The 20,847-nt window shown below is 34.3% G+C and overlaps 1 protein-coding gene across 1 annotated transcript in view; it reads right to left on the bottom strand.

Moving 5' to 3' along the window:
• The window catches only part of LOC5574148 (roundabout homolog 1), a 380,498-nt gene that overhangs the window by 93,938 nt on the left and 265,713 nt on the right, over positions 1-20,847 (bottom strand). Inside the window, exons 3-4 of the mRNA XM_021846073.1 lie at positions 12,550-12,743; positions 5,173-5,275 (exon numbers count right to left, since the gene is read on the bottom strand). Coding sequence (XP_021701765.1) covers positions 5,173-5,275; positions 12,550-12,743 — 297 coding nt within the window. The remainder of the gene's footprint in view (positions 1-5,172; positions 5,276-12,549; positions 12,744-20,847) is intronic.

Genomic DNA, 20,847 nt, shown 5'->3' with positions numbered 1-20,847 from the left:
CTTCCAGGCCAACCCTCTAACGAATCTCAACATTTATTCGCATGTTCGCTTCGTCCTACAACCACCAACGACAGACGACGAAACGAGCCGACATTATTCGATTGTTGGTTGCCTGAGTCAGGTCACAGAACCGCCCCGCCAATCTTTCAAGAAAACCATTCTGCTCCGCTCGGAATCCGAAGTGACGCTGTCTTTTGCAGTGGACCGCTGTTCAACAAGGCGAATGCAAATGCTGCTCCTGGTCTTGCTAGGGGATGCAGCAATTGAGCAACCTTCATGGTCTTAATCCAATCGAGATTCCAGGCTTCGGCTCTTGTGCAGTAGGTATTGTTGGCACTGTGTATGTTGTCCTGCGATAACAAACGACCAACTACCGAACGGAGAGCGAAGGATTATTTTCTGCTCAACTTGAGATGGTCCTTACGACGACGGCTTCGATTGGGAAGGATAAGGAGCTGACTGACAATGGGGAAGAAATCATTGTGTTCGTTCAAGATGATGATTATTATTACTGGAGCTGAAGTTTAACTCGATTGTTGTTGACTAGCAAAATGCTTGAAAAGAATGCTTCATCTACTGTCCGATTTTTATGATCTGGTTTTGAATTGAGATGTAGAACAGTGATTTAGTTTTTCTTTACTATGAGTTATGGGTGATAGTTTTCTTTTTTTGAGCTCAAGTTGAAAACCAAAAAATATTTTTTTTAGGTCGACACTGCGGAACACGTTTTTACCTCAAGCACCAAAATACTGCTGTCTACTAAATTAAGGGTTGCTGAATCCATTGTCATTTTCAAACATATCATAGCACGTCTAGTTTATGTGATGTTGACTGTTGAAATTGTAAAATTTGTATGGCAATTTATTCGCTTAATTTGCCACAGAATTCAAACTTCATGTGTAAAACAATTATTATCAACAAAGATGCTCAAAAGTATTTGTATTTTGCCATATAAGAGTTTTGTACTGCAAGTATGTTGGAAAAATCGATTTAATCTTAATTTAATCGTGTTATTGCAACCAAATTATATCTGAAATGAAAGTTTAAGTAATATTTACATGCTTGTTGGATCAGATTACAAAATAGTTGAAATTTCATGTAAACATCAAGGAAAATTAGTGCTTTTCCCCTATTAGGCTTAGTAATCAAAATATACTAAGCTGTACATAATTTGAGAAACAAACTCCAAATGCCATTTGGACACCTTAGAGGCTGTCCATTAAAAACGGGATTTTTCAACCCCCCATTTTTTGAATGAAAATTGAAAATAAATTGTATGATACGTAAGAATTCTTAACACCTTCTTTAACCCCTTACACAATTAATGGACGGCCCCTTCAAATGTTCGCCTAATTTGTTTAATGGTTTCTCGCAATATTACAAGGCACTATGGATAGCGACAGATAAAAACCGTATAGTTTTCACACAATTTTAACAATAGTTTTCAAAAATTGAGGAAATTTGTAGTACGACGCAGAAAAAATAAAAAGAATCGGTTGAGAAACGGCGGAGATATAGCTCTCTGAAGTTGACCATTTTGTATGGGAAAACGGCTTTGGTGCATTTTATATGTCCGATGCTGTATTTCCTCAAGACTATGTTGAGGCACTAAATGTAGGCTCAAGTGATACAAACCGAACGGAGCCACATGTGGAGAAGTGAGGGTATATGATTTTATACTTTGGGATGGAAAACAAAATTTTCCGTATGAGAAATTGTGAGAAAATGTATGAATTATTGAAAGAAAGAGTAGATGAGTGAATTAGAGAGTTAATAAGATTTAGTAAAGATGATTAATTGCTATATCGACATTTCCAGCTGCAGGCTTGACAGAAACTCATCTGTTATTTCAAAGTTGTTCTGCGGGGTTAATATTTAACCCAAATTTACGACACATTCTCACATGATCTGATCTTTCTTTGGATTTGGTTACAAACAAGTTATCCGGATTTACCCAGTATGTGGCCAGGCCATCCAAAACCATGTACATGTTTAGAGGGCTATAATCCCATATTAAGCTAAATAATAGCAAACAAACTCATAAATATCTCTTCTGCTATCCGCCGGATTGAATTTCTCTCTTCAGCAAATTTCTTTATTATGGTTTGAAGCAGTGGCGCGGGAAGTGGGTAGGACAGGTAGGACATGTACTACGCACGAAAATACCTGAGTAGGACAGTCGAAGGATTGAAAAAACTAGATCAGTGGAAAGTTTGAAAAATAAATTAAATCATTTATCATCTGATTTTTCAAGCATATTAAGTTTGTCCAGAAACCTTTTGCGATTACCCAGGATATTTTCAGTGCATAGAAAAAAGAAACTACACTAACTCGTAGAATTTTTACTGTTTATCCATTTGTTATCTAGAAATAGATGAAGACATTAGAACAACCTTAGTGGTTGTAAAGGCAAGCTTTTGACCTAGTTTTGTGGCATTTGTTTAATAAAGTTGTATTAAAAAGAATATAAATATAAATAATATGAAAGAATGTTTTTTTTAATGGATGATAACGAAAGTTAGGTTTCATTGTAGACAGTTGGTCTCTATTTTAATGCAAGGCACGAAAAAGTCTCTATTTTTCAATGAAAGGTTTCTAAAGTTTCTATTTTAACCAAAATGGTCTGTAAAGTCTCTGTTTAATTATTCTGATGTTAATTTTCAAGTGCACAAGACGAGAGTATCTGACAACAGTTCGAGATGAAAACCAATCAAATTGCTTGCTTGCTGGTGGTGACCAATGGGATAGATTTTCAACGCGGAGCGCTGTTTGGTTCTCAAGCCTTGTGCTCTTGAAAATTTGAGGTGTGGCTTCGTTCTATAATCACCTTAAATTGTACAGGCTCCAAAAACATTCGGAGATTATAACGGGTTCAACAGGAATTTCGTCTCAGATTCCCATAGTGATAGTGATTTTATTAAGTATACTTTCAGGGTCCCTTACAGGGATCTATCAAGAAATACTTTTTGAAATTTTGCTACTGATTCTCCCAGTGATTTTCCAAAGGATGCTTAGAAAAATATCTCTAGAATTTGATCCAGAAAATCCATGAGAACTTCAAAGCTCTTACCTCCAGTAACTTTCTAAGGTATTATTTTTTTGCAAAACTATCCTAGAATTTCCTCCAGATATTGTTCACTAATCCTTCAACCGAATTCTCCAATTGTTACTCTAGGAAATCGTCCCCAAGATATCTACAGAATTTCTATCAATAAAATTCATAAAGGTTTAGTCCAGAGTATTCGAAAATAAAATATCAAGGGCTTTTTACACAACAAACCCTGCAAGAAATCATTTTGTGGATTCTTTCAAGAATTCATCTACTTTTTCTCTCAGAAATCGGAAATTCATTCGAATAGCAAGTTTTGCCAAGCATGTATCAAAAATTTTCTCAAAAAATCCCATGTCCAATGTTTTTCTAGAAATTCCTTTAGAAGATCCTGTGAAATTCTTACTCGAGATTCGAATGATTTTCTTCGATTATCTTTTCAAATTATATAGGAAAACTTCTAAAACTCAAGAGCCCAGGAGTTATTTCAGAAAACCTAGTCCATTAAAGGAAACTTTTAAGCGTACCCAAGTTTCATCGGATTTATTTTCCAGAAAAAAATTCCTATGCATTTCCCTGGAGACATTCCTTGAGAAAATCTGGAAAATTACTGGACGAATTTCTGTAGAAATCTTAGCTGGAATCTCTGGAGCAATTGTTGAAATGCCTATTTGAAGATTTGTATAAATCCTGAAAAAAAAATTTAACGGAAATCCCTAGAAATGTCTTGTGTGTTTCTTGAATATTGGAGGATGTCCCAGGGAAATCGATAAAATCTTGGAGGAGTTAGGTCCTTCTTCAAAAAAATTGGAGGAATTCAGATGGTTCCTGAAATAATCTTTGGAGAATTTACATTTCTATGGTTCTCCTTGAAAAAATCCATGTTGTATTATTGAGTTATCCTAAATAAAATTCTTGGATAAATTTCCTACAACAATTCGTGGAGATATTTCTTAGAAAATAATCACTAGATGAACTACTTTATTAGTTTCCGGAGTAATATCTGAATATTTGGAAAAATATCTGAAACAAATTTTGATGAATTTCTACAGTAATACTTGTCGTAATGTCACGAGGAATTCTCAAAAAAAAAGTATTAGATCTTAAACAAATGCCTGCTCTGATGCTATGAAGAATTAAGCTCTTATCTACTGGCTTCTATTAGTTTTTGTTTTGTTTTTTTTCTTTTTTGATTACTGTTTGGTCCCTTCGCGGCCTCTTTTTGGTTCTTTCATGATCTCTTATTTTCCGTCAAGAGGTCTTCAACTTCCTATTTTTAACGCACTCAGTCGCTACCAGCCCTGCGAAAACGAAAAGCTTTCAAAATCAAGCCGTCCTCTAAGAATTATATTGTTTCTTCTGTTTAGCGAAAAACTCATCTGAAAATACAGTGGAATTTTCTCAACTCAACCCAAAACCGACCATAATGTCACTTATACCTTTTGCGTTTGAGCCCCTCAAAATTTAATATAGTAATTTTCAACTTCCAGTTCAGAGATAATTTTTTTTGTTTCACAGTGCACAAAATATTTGCTAACGTATGTCCTACCCATGATTTTGAACGTGGACGCGCCTCTGGTTTGAAGAATGAGTTTTTACCATGGGATGATAAGTTTGTACTTACATTACAGTAACAACGTGTTTGAAACATATCTCAAAATTTCTCCATAGTAATTCCCATATTAATCTACATTGTCTTTGGGCCACCTTTAAATCACCACCTAGAAAGCTGAAAAATTCACAGAACACTATTTTTATGGTAAGGATGGTAGGGACATATGGGAGATTGGATCCTCAAAATTTTGAAATTTTGAACCGCCCTAGTGAACATTTACTTAACCATCTTTTTCCTATGGTTCCACAGGTGATCCACCGATTATCGACGAACGCTAGCTAAATCTAGTTGGAACGATTAGCTCAATAATGATTGGAATAAATTTGTGCGCTCATTTGTCTCATCAAACATCGAAATAAACGGCCTAAGGGTCAAACTATTGAAAAACAATCAAAAATTCTACAGTCATTTTAAATTATTTAACTTATTTGCTACAACTTTTGTTTGTCGTACATCAAACATCCCAAAATACAGAAAACCAAAAAAGGCCGATCCCGATTGAACCTACCTGAAACCTGCAGCGTGGCGTTCCGGCTTCTGGCCACCCCGAGTTCGTTACGAGCCTCGCACCAGTAGACGCCGGCATCACTTTCCCGACGTGAGTGCACAACCTGGAAAATTAAAAAGAAAAAAAGTGAAAGAGACTCATCGTTTGGAATCAGGCGGTGTTGCCTCGGTGAGGAGGACAGGTTGATATATTGAAGGTCGAAATGAGTTGTAGTTGTCCTCTGTGAACACGGGGATGTTGTAAATCCTCCAGCAAACAACCCTCTATAGGTAATCGAAATCGAACGACAAAATCCACTACGCCTAAGAGGGATCCAAGTTTTGCAAAAGTAATATTTCAGCATCACGTTACGTCAGTACAGCTCCCCGGTGGTGGTGTCCAATAAATAATCGGAAAAGGGTTTCCTCAAGGGTAGGAAAAAAATATCAGGATGAGGTCAATGCAAAACCATGAGCTAAGAGGTTCCAAGCTTCAGCTTCAGACATTGTTCCACTGTAAGTGAAGGAGTTCCGCGCATAACAATCCCTCGGAAAATACACGGACAAGGCACTATGGGCCATCAATTAAAAATTTGCGACAAAAGTACAAAAAAGTTTTTTTTTAATGAAGTTGATTATAGAGATTAAATTTTCGATACTGAGAACATGCGTGATTGTACAGCTTTCATTTGAATTATAACAAGATTTCATTGCTCTTTGTAAAGTTGAATTTTGTTTAAACGATAAAACATGATTTTCAGTATATTTTGAGATAGTATTAATTACAATACGACTTTAACTTTTAAAATTAACGGCTTTTCAGTCTTACGGAGAAGTCAAAATCACAACCCAATATATATGTTAATGTAAGCATACTGTAGTTCATATTACTTTCAAGTTTATTTTTGTTCATTATGAAAGTGCTTGAAATTGTAATCTGGTTTCGCGAGATTTGGATTTCTGACCCACAGTGCAAAAGTAGAACCCCCAATCTGAATATTGCTATCGGAGTAGAAGACCAGAAAGGAAAAAATGCATCCTCCGTGCATCTCATCTTTCACTGGCACCGGCAAACTGATGGTGTGGCAACATTATGACTTCCTTGGTCTCCCGGTCGTCCCGGTTTTTAGTGCACCCTGAAAGCAAATGATTTTATTACCCAAGGCGACAGTTAAACGGAATTACTGCGAGAGAAAGCATGATGCTGGAGCTGCACTATGGACTGGTTTCATGTAGTCAGGTGGCCAAAACTTGTAAGCCGTCTCATGTCATGTTTATGAGTTAAGTGATACAAACTTGATGTTTTAATAAATCCACGAGCTGTTTAGTGGAATACCTATAAGTAGATGAAAAAACTGAATTTAGTACTATACCATTTAATTCCACTATAGTTTGACAGATACGCATATTTCGACCTCAACTGTAAGGCCGTCTTCAGTGTCGTGTACTAGACTGATGTTTTGTTTTGAAAAATTATGTATTGAGATTAGATTTTGAATGGGACCTTCACTTATCAAATACTTTGTGTTTGCATTGTATTCTTTATTTTTCTCACAAACTTTAGTTTTGGCATACTATATTACCTACAAGATATCTTGCTCTAATATTCTAGGAATATTTAACAGAAATATTTTCTATGGAATGATAAACAATAAAAAGCTATCAGAACAAGCCGTTTTTTTTTTTTTCAAATTATGGCCGCCTGATCGCCCATAGTAAACTGATGCACTCTGCGCTCGGATGCAATCTTTTCCGGACTAGAACCAGAACAGAACACACTTTTTCTCGAATGGATTCACGGGACTGCTCTGTTCCTGAGGAAGGACGTAAGAGTTTTCCATTTTTTATGACGAGCTCCCGATGGTGGGGTGATGTTGGTCCATTGCTCATATAAAAGGGAGCGGGAGGTGAAAGGGATTCCTTCGGAGCTGGAAAAACTATCGGAATGGTTCTCGCTCGCTGCTTGCATCAATTTAGATCAGCTTCGCAGGAAATGTGCGCATCAAAATTCATATGGATAAGAAAGTATGTGACGTTGGGATATCACCAGCCAGAAGGGGATGGAATCATTTGTTAGATAGATAAGAGGTATAATACGTGAAAACTATGAGTATTAGGATTCTGATAATATAACAATTCTAGGATGGTATTACAAAATCCCTAAAAGTTTCATGGAAGAACCCTGAAAAGTTTGAAAAACTAGAAACTATTCTTCAAGGTATTCCTGAAAGTATTCCTGTAAGGATTTTAGATGATATCAATGGTTCAATCTCCGCGACTTGATGTGTCAGTGAATCATCGATTTGTTTTCGGCGAGAAGTAACGTACAAATAAATTGCCAGATTGTCCGGACGTTTCGGTCGTTTTACTGGCCTACGATCATCTTCTGCGGACTCTAAAATATACTTTTTTACATTTAGAACACATTAAAAACATAAAATTAACACCTTACAATCTTCTAGCCATTTGTTTACAGTTGGACGGGCATAAATTTTATAAACATCATAATACCTACATACATTTCAACATACAACATACATACAAATATCTTCTGGTCATGTGTTGGTAATACATTTAAGCTTAGTTATAATAGAGTTGTAGTTGCTTGTAAATTGTGCATACAAACATTTAATTGAAACAGTGTTTTAAACAAGTTAACAAAATATAATAAATACATTATATAATGATTTTTCAATGAAGAATACAAAACTTTTGTTTCGTCCAGATTAACGCTATTAATAAAGTTTAAACTGAATTTTAGCATATTTTAAATTCTTGAAATGGTCTGTGCAACATTTTTCTTCAATTTTTCAACAAAATTATATTTACATTTGTTAAAAAATATTTTCAATGTTCAACTCGTTGTAACACCACATATTCTAAAACTAGGAGAAGTTTTTGAGAGCTTGTGAAAAAAAATGATGCACAAATATCGAGAAACAAAAGATATATCGGGATTTGAATATTTTTTTGGGGTAGAAATGAAGCTGCCGGTAGAGGGGTTAATCGATAAGAACTTTGGAAAATATATGTGAAAAATATGTGGAAATTTTTAAATGATTCGTTCACGGAAAGGATTCTAAATTATATTAATAAAATAAACTTGTACGAATTCATTAATAAATCACTTGAATAAATAAACGGCACTTCCATGAATTTCTTTGGAGCAGACTTGTGCAAGAAATAATTACTCAGAGCGAATCTTTGATCTTTTCGTAAAAGCTAATAGGAGAATTATTGTTCGATTTTTTTTTTTCAGAAGAGCCTATATATATGTCTATAAAGTATTGAGTATGAAGTGTTCTTGAAAGTTTTTCCATATGGGCATGATGAAACAAAGAAATGAATGTTTTCGAACAAAATTTTTGGATGTTTTTTTTACCCTTTGCAACAAAATATGAGATGAATATTCTGAAAAAAAAATGTTTGGAATAGCTTTTTATTAAATGTATTATTGACCTGAAGTAAAGGAATTTGCAAAGGATTATTAAAGTTATTTTTGGTAGAATTTATTTGAGCATTATTGAAAACACATCATTGACCATTTTTGAAAATTCTTGGAAATCGTTTTTGACTATTTTTGTTGGAATATAAACCTTTTTCCACGTCTTCAAAACACAATTCTAAGAAGATTTATTCAATTGTTTTGAATGCTTTAATAATGCTTGAAACAATATCTGTAATAGCTTTAGACAAATTAACCGAATAATGGCGCTTAAGCCTAGACATTAGAGCCAAGACCAACCCCTTAGGAAATCGTTGAAATGCTGCAAATATTAATGATAACAAAAACATACTGGTAACAAATTCAGTATTTCCAGGATGTTTTTCAATATTAAGTGCCTATTGGCCTAAGCACTTATATGAGGTTATGGAAGAAATTTGTTTATTTCATGTCGTCAATCAGAAGTAGACCATTTTGTTACAATTTTTAATTTTTTCATATTATATAGTTCAAAACGTTATTTTCTTAACCTAGTTCAATTTTTGATTTGACATACATTTTTGTTTTAGTTCTTATTACATCTTAGTATAGCTAAAGCGTTTGTAAATGCTAGCATCTTGTTCGCCTTGTTGATAATTGTGTTATAGTGATCTATAAAAGTAACTTTGGAATCTAAAATCACTCCTAAATCTTTCATTCTTACGCATTTTTCAACTAGTTGATTCACTAGGTAGACTGTTGTGTTAGGTATACTACGCTTTCAACTAAAGGATATAGAATCACATTTTATTACGTTCAATTGGAGAAGGCTTTTATTGCACCATTTGTAAAACATATCAATTTCATTTTGAAAAGTATGTATATCTTCATCGTTTGCTATTTCAAGAAACAGTTTCATGTCATCAGCATATATGAGAGCTTTCACTTTTTTAAGAATGAAGGAAATGTCGTTAACGTATAAAATAAAGAATAGTGGCCCTAAATGAGACCCTTGAGGAACTCCCGATGTAACTTTAATTGGAATAGATTTTACTCCTTTGTATCTAACTATTTGTTGACGATTAGTAAGATAAGATTCTACCCATTCAAGAAGGCCCGGTCGAAATCCTATTTTTTCTAACTTAAAAAGCAACATTGGTATGTCAATGCGATCGAAAGCTTTACTAAAATCTGTATAGAGAGCTTCCACGTGATTACCATTATCCATGGCTGTCAAAGAATAATTAATGAACTCCAGCAAGTTTGTGCATGTTGAGCGTCCCTTAAAAAAAAACATTCTGATATGAGTTGTTCTGTTTTTCACCATATTGAATAGAGTAAAATGTGGCAAAAGTTCGAGTGGGGTAAGAGTTTCTTTTTAAGATTTTTAGCTCAATTCAAAACAAAACTTATAAATGTCATGGTGGTTCGAATGCTATTCAAGTAAGAGACTTTCACTTCAAATATCATAAAAATCGATTGGGATTTGGAAAAGTTATGGCTATTTGTTGTTTTTCGACGAGAATATTGTAATTTTTGGTCAAACTTTCGTTGCATGGAACCAATTGAAGCTAAAATCTTTTCCAATATTTTTTGTAAGGGCCTTTCTAGGCCTATCATAAGGTTGCTTTGAGGTGTACTAGTTTTTGCATAAATGCTTGAAAACAATTTTTGGCTCATAGTGGGGCAAAAGCTCGAATCAGCGGGGCAAAAGTTCGACCCATGTATAAACTCACGGAAAAAATTGCAAATTGCCTAAAATCCACATATTATCTTCAAATTTAGTTAAATTTGTCTGATCGTGTGAAAATTGTTACCAAAATTTTACTTTTCCACTTACCCAGGTAACAATTTGAAGCTGTTCAAACGCTTTTATAACTAGTTCTATTCAGCCTTTGTTTGAACAAAAGCTGTTCAGAGGCGATTTTATTCAGCCTTAAGCTTAATTGAAGCTTTATGGAAGGCTGAATAAAGGTTCATCATGCGCTTGTTCAACCCCCTTTCATTAACGATAATTATATTTTAAGAACAGATGGCAGCCTTTGAAAGCTTAACAATCCCTTATTCATCCATTATTCAACAGTAAACCAAAAAAATTTAAAAACATTTACAGGTTCATAGTTTTGGATTTTATTAACGCAACTTACAATTTCAAACACATAGGGGAGATGTGTGCTGGAATTTAGAGATGTACCGTTTTGATTCATATTACGGACACTTAAGCACTCAGTGAAGTTTAACTTATCAAAAAGCATATCAAATATATCATTCTGTATGATTCCTCAGCCTCACTGAACTCCTAAACCACTTAACTTTCGAGTAGTGGGTGAAGATTACGATTCCACAACAAAAAAAATATTGAAATAAATGGAAATGTGCATACTTTTCATGATTCTTATTCCGGACGCTTCCTCACTTTTGCCTCATATTCCGGACACTTTGATTCGAATTCCGGTCAGCTCATGAAAATCATAGTTGGAAATGCCAAATCATCAATTGAAAGTACCCAACCACTAGAGAGACGTGTAAGGTAGTTGAGCATTCTAAATTTTAATAGATTTCCATGAAAAATGCTTATCAAAACGAGCCTCGAAAGTGGGAACTTTTGAACGACAAATATTGAAATATTTCGTGTGAAAAGTTTCCCATACAAAGTAGAGTGTCCGGAATTTGAAGCTGTCCGTAATATGAATCAAGACGGTAGATTAGTAAATATTAACAATTGAGAATTGAACTGGGATCCGCTGATTTATAACCACTTACCTTGACATCTGCTCCACATGAACCTGTGTGAGCATTATCAAAAGCAAGGGAATAACTTATTGACTTGTCTGAATAAGGGCTATGTTAAAGGTTGTATTGAGGCTGGAGAAGGGATATCAGTGCTTTGCAAAAACACCTAAGTTAGTGTTTTGTGTATTGTGATTTTTGTTTTAAAATTGAATTCTCGATTATTTTCAAATACTGCTGTTTAATTGTTGTCAACGAAAGTTGGTAATGATTATGATTCCGTACAATTAAATGAAAATGTGACGAAGAAATCTTTGTGAGCGAGTGTATTGTTCTATTTTGTTGTTACTGAATCTCATGGATGCTGAATTCAGGTGTTTTTCTTTTTCGACAAACGCTAGGCCCGTGTGTGTTCAGGGCATATCCGCTTCGGGATGTGAAAATTTGTTGTTCGGTGAGTTCGATGAAACAGTTTTTTAATACTTAATTAAGTGTTTTACCCAAACGTTCGTGTGTATATTTTTGTCAACCTACAGCTGGATAATTTTTCGACAATGGCTGTTGATTTGATTAAAGCTTTAAATAACCTTTAATCAATATATTCAGGATGGCTGAACAAAAGTTAAAATTGTAGATGGAAAATAGCTTGTTCAACTTGATATTCAGCTTTGAGTGTACTGCTGAATAAGAGTGTTTAATAAGCTTTTCTTCAAATTATTGTTCAGCTGTCACGGTGTTCAGCCTTATACACCATTCATCAGCCATTGTTCAGCAAATACTCTTGCTGTTCAGCTTTCATTGTTACTTGGGTAGTTTTGCGAAAAACTGCTATTTTTGAGTATATTACAATGAACCCTGTTTTGGGCAAATTTTTGATAAATATTTAGTGTGTATTTTTCGGCAAACTTAAGTTTACGACTGGTGTAAAGTATCCATGTCATAAAAGGATCGATATTTTGTGTTAAAGCCAGCTAGCTAGCCAGCATGAAGAATGCAAGAAATGTGCTCAAATTTAGATGAAATCAAATCGAAAATCTTGGACGAAATAAGGAAAAGATTCAATGACTAATTATCAAAAGATTTCTTAAAAGCAACATGACGTAAACTACGACACATCTTTAGCTTTAAATACAGCTAACGATACAATCCTTTCTCTTCTTCCTTCAAAATACCTTAACTTCAAATCTATATTCGACCTTAATCGTAATCAAAACCGGAATCAAACAAGCCATTAATCATCCTTACCTTCAGGAAGAAAAGTCCTCCGGCCGGCAGTAGGATTTTGTGCGAGCCCTGTTCCGCTTTGATCGCTTCGCCGTCCTTGTACCAGGTGATGGTCGGCGCCGGGATGCCTTCCGCCTTGCAGTTGAGGGTGGTGGGGTCATGCCGAGGCACTATCACGTCCAGCGGGTGTTCGGTGATTTTCGGGTACTCCATTGCTGCAAAGAGGGAAGAGGAGAAGAGAAGGAGAACCGAATGAAAATTGGGGAAATATTATCGTGCTTTAAGAACACAACTACTATCACTAGTTCATCCAAAAAACAGTAATTGAAATAATTTGTTTTTGAAGTTATTTTTTTATTCATAATTTTTTGAATTTTCAATGCTTCGATTAAATTTTTAAATAAGTTAGGGGGTACTCATTATCATTTTTTAAATATTTTTAATTTTTCAATGCTTATTTTACATTTTATGTACTCGGTTTTATTTATCTATTTCTGATCATTTACAGTTTTTCTTAAGGACATATCTCCTTGGGTACCAAAATGGCCTCTAATATGGCACCTTACTTCCCCCTTCACTTTCCACTCCCTCCTCCCACGCTTCTCACAGTGTTTTGGAGAGCGATCACAAAAAAAATATTATTTGAAGTTACTAACCTTTTTGTAGAGCGATGGTTTCTTAACTGAAAGCTTTCCATAATGTGTTTTTCTTAAATTACTTGTTTTTGAATGCAAACAAGCAGTTATTGCTGTAATTTGTGTTGTAAAATATCACGCACTACTGAATCACTTCTTCTTCACGCACCGTGTTGTTGTTTGGAGGCTTTTCGGTGCCCGTTCTAAAATTCACTGTTCATGGTATTTCTACTCACCGTGACAATTCAAAAATCTGATGCGATACTTGTAACACTTTATGTTTTCTCGCGCCGTGCTCCTGGGAGCAATAAAACACTTAAGTTCACCGATTTGTGCTCGAAAAATAACACCGGAATACGAATTCACTGGGCCAACATTGTTTATGAATCGGATGCGCAGCTCTCACTGATTGGAAGTGATGTCAGTTTTTATGTTTGGAATTAAAATTGTTTGGATATTCATACACTTGCTACAACCACGTATTTTACAATTTCATAACACTCAGAAGGTGTACAAAGTCACAAATGTTGCAAAACATTTTTAAGCGTGAGAAAAACAATGTACGACACAATTTAACAGCAAAAATGAAAATTAGATATTATACAGTACAATTGACTGTAGAATTCAAATGCATACTGATGGCAACTTTCTCCGTCCGTGAGAAGCGAGAGAAGAGATGAGAAAACTGCCAAAAAAAAGTAAACAACACAAGCATGGTGTTAAAAATGCTTATAAATTTGGTCAAAAACATGTTTCCACTACCAAATGAAATATATTGTGATTTTGAGCTTTAAGGAAGTTGTTGAAGAATTCATATCGACCATAAAACATTTGTATGAAACGTGTGCAATTAATACTGCCTACATAATTCTATAGGTGGACGTATACATGGAACATGATAATTTATTTTTGGCCGACGCACGTTACATTGTGCTCCGCCGTGTTGGGTGGCTCGAGAGGGTGGTTTAGCGGGTGGCTCGAGTGGGTGGCAACATTATGTTTACGTGCTCAATGAACCTTCACCTTAAGAATATTGATCATTTTTATATTGTCAGTTTCCAATTTTTGATTATTTGTTTTCAACGATTTATAAATATATTTTTACTGCTACTTTGAATTTATTTATTATTAAATATATTCAAACTGTATCTCATGTTTTATGATTACACTGGGTGTTTTCTTGATAAAATACTGGGTGTTCTTCTTCTTTAAAGGCTTGTTATTTTGGCTGCCGAATGAAAACCCCTTGAGTGATAATCTCTCACTCGCATTGACCGGATTACACGATGTAAATGTTTTTAAATATTGATGGTGTGGAATGTTTGCTGGGAATGAAAGCGAGGTTGACGAAAAAAAAACTTCTCGCTTGGATTACTCACGAAAAGTTCCATTACGGGTCCATCATTACGGGTCGCTTGTGTTTGTCGGTTTCATTAAATTAAGCCGATAAGTCGGACTCATTTGGAGCGAGCGAGGCCAAAGGTGCCTTCAGTTACAGATTGGAGTGGAATGTAAGCTGAAAACTAAAAAGCATTTTCAACGTGCTGCCCAAATTAGTTGATTTTTAATGGTTACGGAAGTCGGATGTCATGGAGTTGCTAGCACAGGGTGGAACATATTGTAGAAGTTCGCAATCTTCCAAAAAAAACGACAGTCTGCCTTCTTTGCTATTTGGAAGGAAACCTTGATTCCCCTAATGGAGTTCAAGAACTCCTGCCTAAATCCTCCAAATTTGGAGCAACTGATTGCGATAGGTGGCACTCTTTGTTCTCTCACTTGAATCGAATAGTCTGAGCTAGAAGCTGCTTCGATGTGATGTTTGGAAAATTAGTCTAAAGGTATTTTTAGCACAGTGCACCCTAACATCCAGCATATGATAAAAGTTTGGCTGCATTACTAGTTGATCCTGTTTTTCGCATGAAAAACTATGACAACATCGACATAGTCAACGGCACTGGAAAAAGCAGGTCATCAATATCAACTCTCTCGCTTCTTCTGTTTTCGGGATGAACACATGAATGTGGATGGAAGTTTGCAGGATTATTTTCAAACTCTCCGAACGGCTTTTTGACGGCACATTTGATGCTGAGCTTTCGGAGGAAATAGTTTCCGTTTGAAGTACCTTTCCGGTTGTGCTTGTTAGTGTTTTAGTTAATTTGAGGTTTGATATAATTTTTGATTTAAAATCATTCAAAAAAGTTTCCCAGGCAAAAAACAGCATATGTAAAACAGTTCTGTTTGTATATCTCCATTTTCGAAATAACTTTTCTTCATTACCATCCTCAGCTGGAACACGAGTGGTTGTGGGCACGTTCACACGAACCAAGTCTAGACTATCGTCCATGTTACATCATAATCCAAGCTCTCAGTTGGAAAGTGGAGTGGCATTCGGCGAGGGAAGGGAACCAAATACGGAATTCCCATTTGCAATGTTTCTTGTAAAACAAAACACACATACGATATTCTTGGTGATACAGTTGGTCGTGATGTTCATGGTTTGCACGTCCTTGCGAAGCAGTTTCCCAACGTAAGCGATCGCATAGTTTTGCCTACAGTTTTTGTGGTTTTCTAGGTTCTACGATTGCAGCACGAATCTCCACCCGGACCGTAAGTCGTGCCTCGGAGCTATGAGTAACACGGCCAAATTGGAATGGAGTTTTAAGTGATGGACCGGGAAAAGGGTTGGCGGGGGGAAGGAAACTGTTATTTGAATGTGATTTACACAATACGCGGATTAAATATGGGAAAAGTTTAGTTTATTATGGTTATAATGAAGCAATATGCACGTCTAAGAGTATCATAGCGAAAGGGTGGATATTGTGGGAAGGCAAAACGGATGAAAAGGAAACTTTTGCTCAGTTAGGGATGATGGAAGTCGTGAAAGTTGCTGCTTGATGGGATAAGGATGGCTGTTTAGAGGAATTATTACATCTGGCAGTCATTGTTCTAGATTAGGAAAAGTGGTAGATAAAGTGGTTAAGGGGTGTGAAAACTCAAAATATGGAACTGGTGTTTTGAAACACTCATATATTGTTTTACTATTGTAGCTTTGACTGATGCATGAATTCCTTCATCGTGGGTAATTTATAACATTATTTACAGCAAATATTTGTATAAATATGATTGCTGCTTGCAGACAATAAACACAATACCTTAACATACCGTAATCCGGGGTATCATTGATCAGCGGGGTAACATTGAACGGAATGACTCATCTCGTAAAAAGTTCGTAACATCATTCATTGATAAAATATTTCCATGAATGGCGTTTCTTTTTCTTATATTCATGAGCTAATAAAAAATAAGATTTTTGAGAAAATTGCGTTTACTCAATGCGTAAATTTGTCAACTTTTCGAAACAATGATTTCAATGGTAAAGGATGTCACTACCGAAGATTCATGTCTCACATGAAATCTGCAAACCACATAAACAAGAAAAATGTGATTATCACTAAAAATGGATTCGCCGAAAACGATACAGTTATCAAAACATTCATAAGTATGTTCAATTAAGCAACATTGATAAATTACAACTCAAAAACTAAATGACTTGTAAGAGTTTGGCCTTCATATTCGGCTTCATGGGACATGATTTAAGTAGTTAACGACATTTTCAAAATAATTCATCGATGTTTACATAGGTGATCAATGTTACCCCATATCAGCTAAATAAAAAACTCGCCTGAAATATTTTTCAAACATGAAACTGATTTATTCCCATTTTGCCTTTATTAATTTGAAAATCCTTGGTATTGGCGTGCTCAAAATCAACAATTTTGAAAAAATACTCCACTTCAAACGACGAATCGCAAACGATTCAGATAGGATGAAAATTAAAAAAAAAAACTCACAAAGTGGAGTGAGAACCAACCCTCCCGTTACTGGGAGACACGAACGAACGCGTCTAGCATTCAAAAAATGAATGCATTCAGCTGAATGAACGAACCATTCTATCGGGTGTATTACCACTCAGTGAGTGCTCATCAGCACTCAAACACGAGTGTCCCTTGGATGAAATCAGAATGCCAAAAATCATTCGCCAAAAATCATGCCTTCGACACACGGAATCGGTGTGACCTATTCCGTCGCCGTGTTTGCTTTACTTATCGCTAGGTATTCTAACACACTGAAGTAAAACACCATCCCGTTATCGAATAAAACATTATTTCTTCTCGCCTTAAACTGAAACTTTTAGCAAATCAATTACATTTATGAAGGAATGCTTATTAAATAAAAGAGTGGAAGTATGGAAATAAGTGCTTGCGTATCACTGTTAAGTAGATAACAGGTTGATGTTTTGGTTCCGTGTATGCTTTCGTTATATACGGAGCCACAAATCAAACTAAGGACTGTTCATTTTATAAAGTGGACACTTTGTTTAAGCTATATCTTTTTTTTGTTTATTGACAAAATCAAAGGTTCTAAAATAATCAACGCAAAGATTCTCTAGACTGAATAGCCGAAAAATGCCCTTGGATTATTCTACAATGTTATTAAAATATAAGATCTTAAAAAATGGTTTTGGTTGAAGAACTAAATAGTTTTTCCAGCATCTCCTAAGACAAGCTATTCGCCAATGTTAAACATTATTTTTCGCATAACAAATATCCTTATTTTTATGAACAAATTGTATGTTGGTATCCTTTACTATTTAACTAAAAGTAGAGCTTTAAAAAAAATCAATAATTTACTACCGATTTCCTGAAACCAGGTCACTCTAGTGATTTATCTATTTATGGCCTTATTTGCTGATACACCATCTTTTTACTCCCAGCAAAAAGAAGAGTAAAAATCGTGTTCAAAATTAATTTAGATTACTAAAGAAACTATATTTGTACAAAAGTGAGCTAAATCGTGAGTTTTAAGCACATTCTAAGGTATAAATTTTACTCATAATGGTCGTATTACTAAAAATTTTCATACTTTAATAATCATATACGTATACTAATCTATCTACAGCAAACTGAAAACGTTTTTCTCCAAATATTTCATTCGATCATCCCAGTATAAAATATTATAAAAATAATAAATGGAAAATGAAATTGATTTCATTAAAGCAGTGTTGCCAATATCGATGATTTCAATTGTGCTTTAATAGTTCTTCTGAATATAAATCATTTGTATTTCTAATGTGCTTTAAATGTGACATGGGAATTGAATAAGCAACTCTATGAAGGCGTAGGTTATTTTTCATATTAATACTTCCGCCAGAACGTACTTTAAGCCTTAAAATTCTACTTATATAAGTTCCTTTCAAATTTAAAATATTTTTCTCTAAAAATTCGGTGAAAAATAATGTTATGATATCTAATAAGATTTAGCTCCAAAAATTACTTGATATATTTTTTTTGAAGAACTTTTTTTGGTGGTCTGATTTTCGAATCTATGTCGACGTTATAAAATTTTGATTATTTATAAATATTTTAGTTTATTATTTTTATTTCGGTGATAGTTTCGGTTGAAAGACACATTAGACAAATATTCAATGAAAAATTCAACTACCCGGAGAGATTTGCGCAAGGTCTTTTAACGAAATATTCCTAGAATTATGTCAACGATTTTTTACCGAAGGATCTGGCTTGACTGTTGACCTTATCCACATGCACTGGGAAAAAAATCGTGACATATGCCAGATAATCCAGAAGAAGTTATCAGTAGAATTCTAAATGTGATTTTGTTTACAACATGAAGCAGTAAAATGAATGGAAATAGGTAAATGGTTTTTATCAAAAATGCTCTTATAGATTCTGCACGAATCTTTTCTGTGCATTTCCTTTCATCACCCAATTTTGCTTTCTAAAACAGAAAACAGCAAATCCTTTCCAATTGGTGTTCTTATAATTGACTTAAATATAATCAATTTGCATAGATTAATCAAATAGCTTCAAATTTAAAAAAATAAATTATAGCTTAATGGCCAATTTATGCTTTCAAGTGGGTTCTAAGACTATGACAATAGTTGAAATGTTTTTTTTTTTTGGATCCCAAGCTACCAAATACAGCCCGAAATGATAATTGTATGTGTTGAAATAATATGAGATTATCAGATTATTTCTGTTTCATATACATTTCATTACATTAAATTCTTTTAAAAAAAATGTGCTTGAAATTTTGACAAAACTCGTTTGTTGAACCCAGCAAATAATTCCATGCAATAAAATAGCAGGTGTTTTATCTATAAGTGCGCCCCAAATCATGCAAAATAAAAACTTTAACAACTTCTCAAGGAAAGAAAATTTTCAACAAGTTTGTTTGGTTAACTTGTGTTCATTATCTAGCACTTTTATTTTTTCTCTAAGGATTCCCTCATACCTGTTACCATTTTACTCGAACAAAAAAAAATTGTAGAAGCAAAAGACAAGAGCTCCAGAGAAAATAACTGAAGGATTTTCTGCTCGAAACTGCAAAGCTTGTCCAAGATTTCATGCAAGAAAGTTTGAAAGAATTCAGTGCGTAATGTTGTGGAAAATTCCGTTGTGAGTTGTTATATTTGCTAAACTAATAGCTGTTTTAAGAATATTAACCTTTTTTATTTTATCAAAAATTAAAAAGGCTTTTTTATTTTTATTTATAAAAAGGCCTTTTTGGGTTTATTTTTTATTAAAAAAGGCTTTTTAAAGCTTTTTTTTCAAACTACATATTTTTTTAAATTTTGTTTCCCAATACAGTACACATCTTTTAGTAGAAAATAGCATAATAAAGAATTACATTGCATCCTTGATATTGTAGAAAAAAGTAGAATCCTGCTAGCAGTCAAAATATCTTCCAGCATACTTCCAAGAATTGAATCAATTTTACCTTTAAATATTTCTCCAATATTTAAGCTGTTTTTTTTTTTTTTGGAATTGTTCTCAAATAATTCAATTTTTTTTTCATGAACTCCTCCGGAAATTTTACCAGATATTTTTCTCAGAATTCGTTAAGGATTCTGTAAGGAACCATTTGTGCACCATCTTTATTAAGCATCAAAGGAATGAGGATTCCTGCAAAGATTGTAATGTTTTTTTTTTTTTTTTTTTTGAGAAAATACTCAAGGGTTCTCTTAGCGACTCTTAGGTTATTCTTAGCTACTGAAATAATGATTTTTTTTTTTCAAAAATTTCCCAAGATAATTTTTTTTTTGTTTTAGTTAAGCACCCTTTCGAGCCACCCAATAAGGTGGAGCACAATGTTATGTGCGTCGTCCAAAAATAAATCATCATGTTCCATGTATACCTCCACCCACAGAATTATGTAAGCAGTATTACTTGCACGCGTTTCATACAAAGGTATTATTGTCGATATGAATTCATCAAAAATTTCATAAAAGCTTAAAATCACAATTTATTTCATTTGGTAGTGAAAACATGTTTTTTACCAAAATTATAAGCATTTTTCACACTATGCCTGTGTTGTTTACTTTTTTTTGCAGATTTCTCCTCTCTTCTCTCGCATCTCACGGACGGAGAAAGTTGCAAGCAGTATGCATTTGAATTCTACAGTCAATTGTACTGTATAATATCTAATATTATTTTTTGCTATTAAATAACGTCGTACATTGTTTTTCTCATGCATAAAAATGTTTTGCAACACCTGTGACATTGTACACGTTTTGAGTGTTTTGAAATTGTAGAATACGTGATTAAAACAAGCGTATGAATATCCAAACAATTTTAATTCCAAACATAAAAACTGACATCACTTC

The sequence above is a fragment of the Aedes aegypti genome, chromosome 2, assembly GCF_002204515.2.
Source record: "Aedes aegypti strain LVP_AGWG chromosome 2, AaegL5.0 Primary Assembly, whole genome shotgun sequence".
Taxonomy (NCBI): Eukaryota; Metazoa; Arthropoda; class Insecta; order Diptera; family Culicidae; genus Aedes; species Aedes aegypti.
Note: the sequence above shows the minus strand (reverse complement) of the source record. Positions and strands in the feature narration are given on the sequence as shown.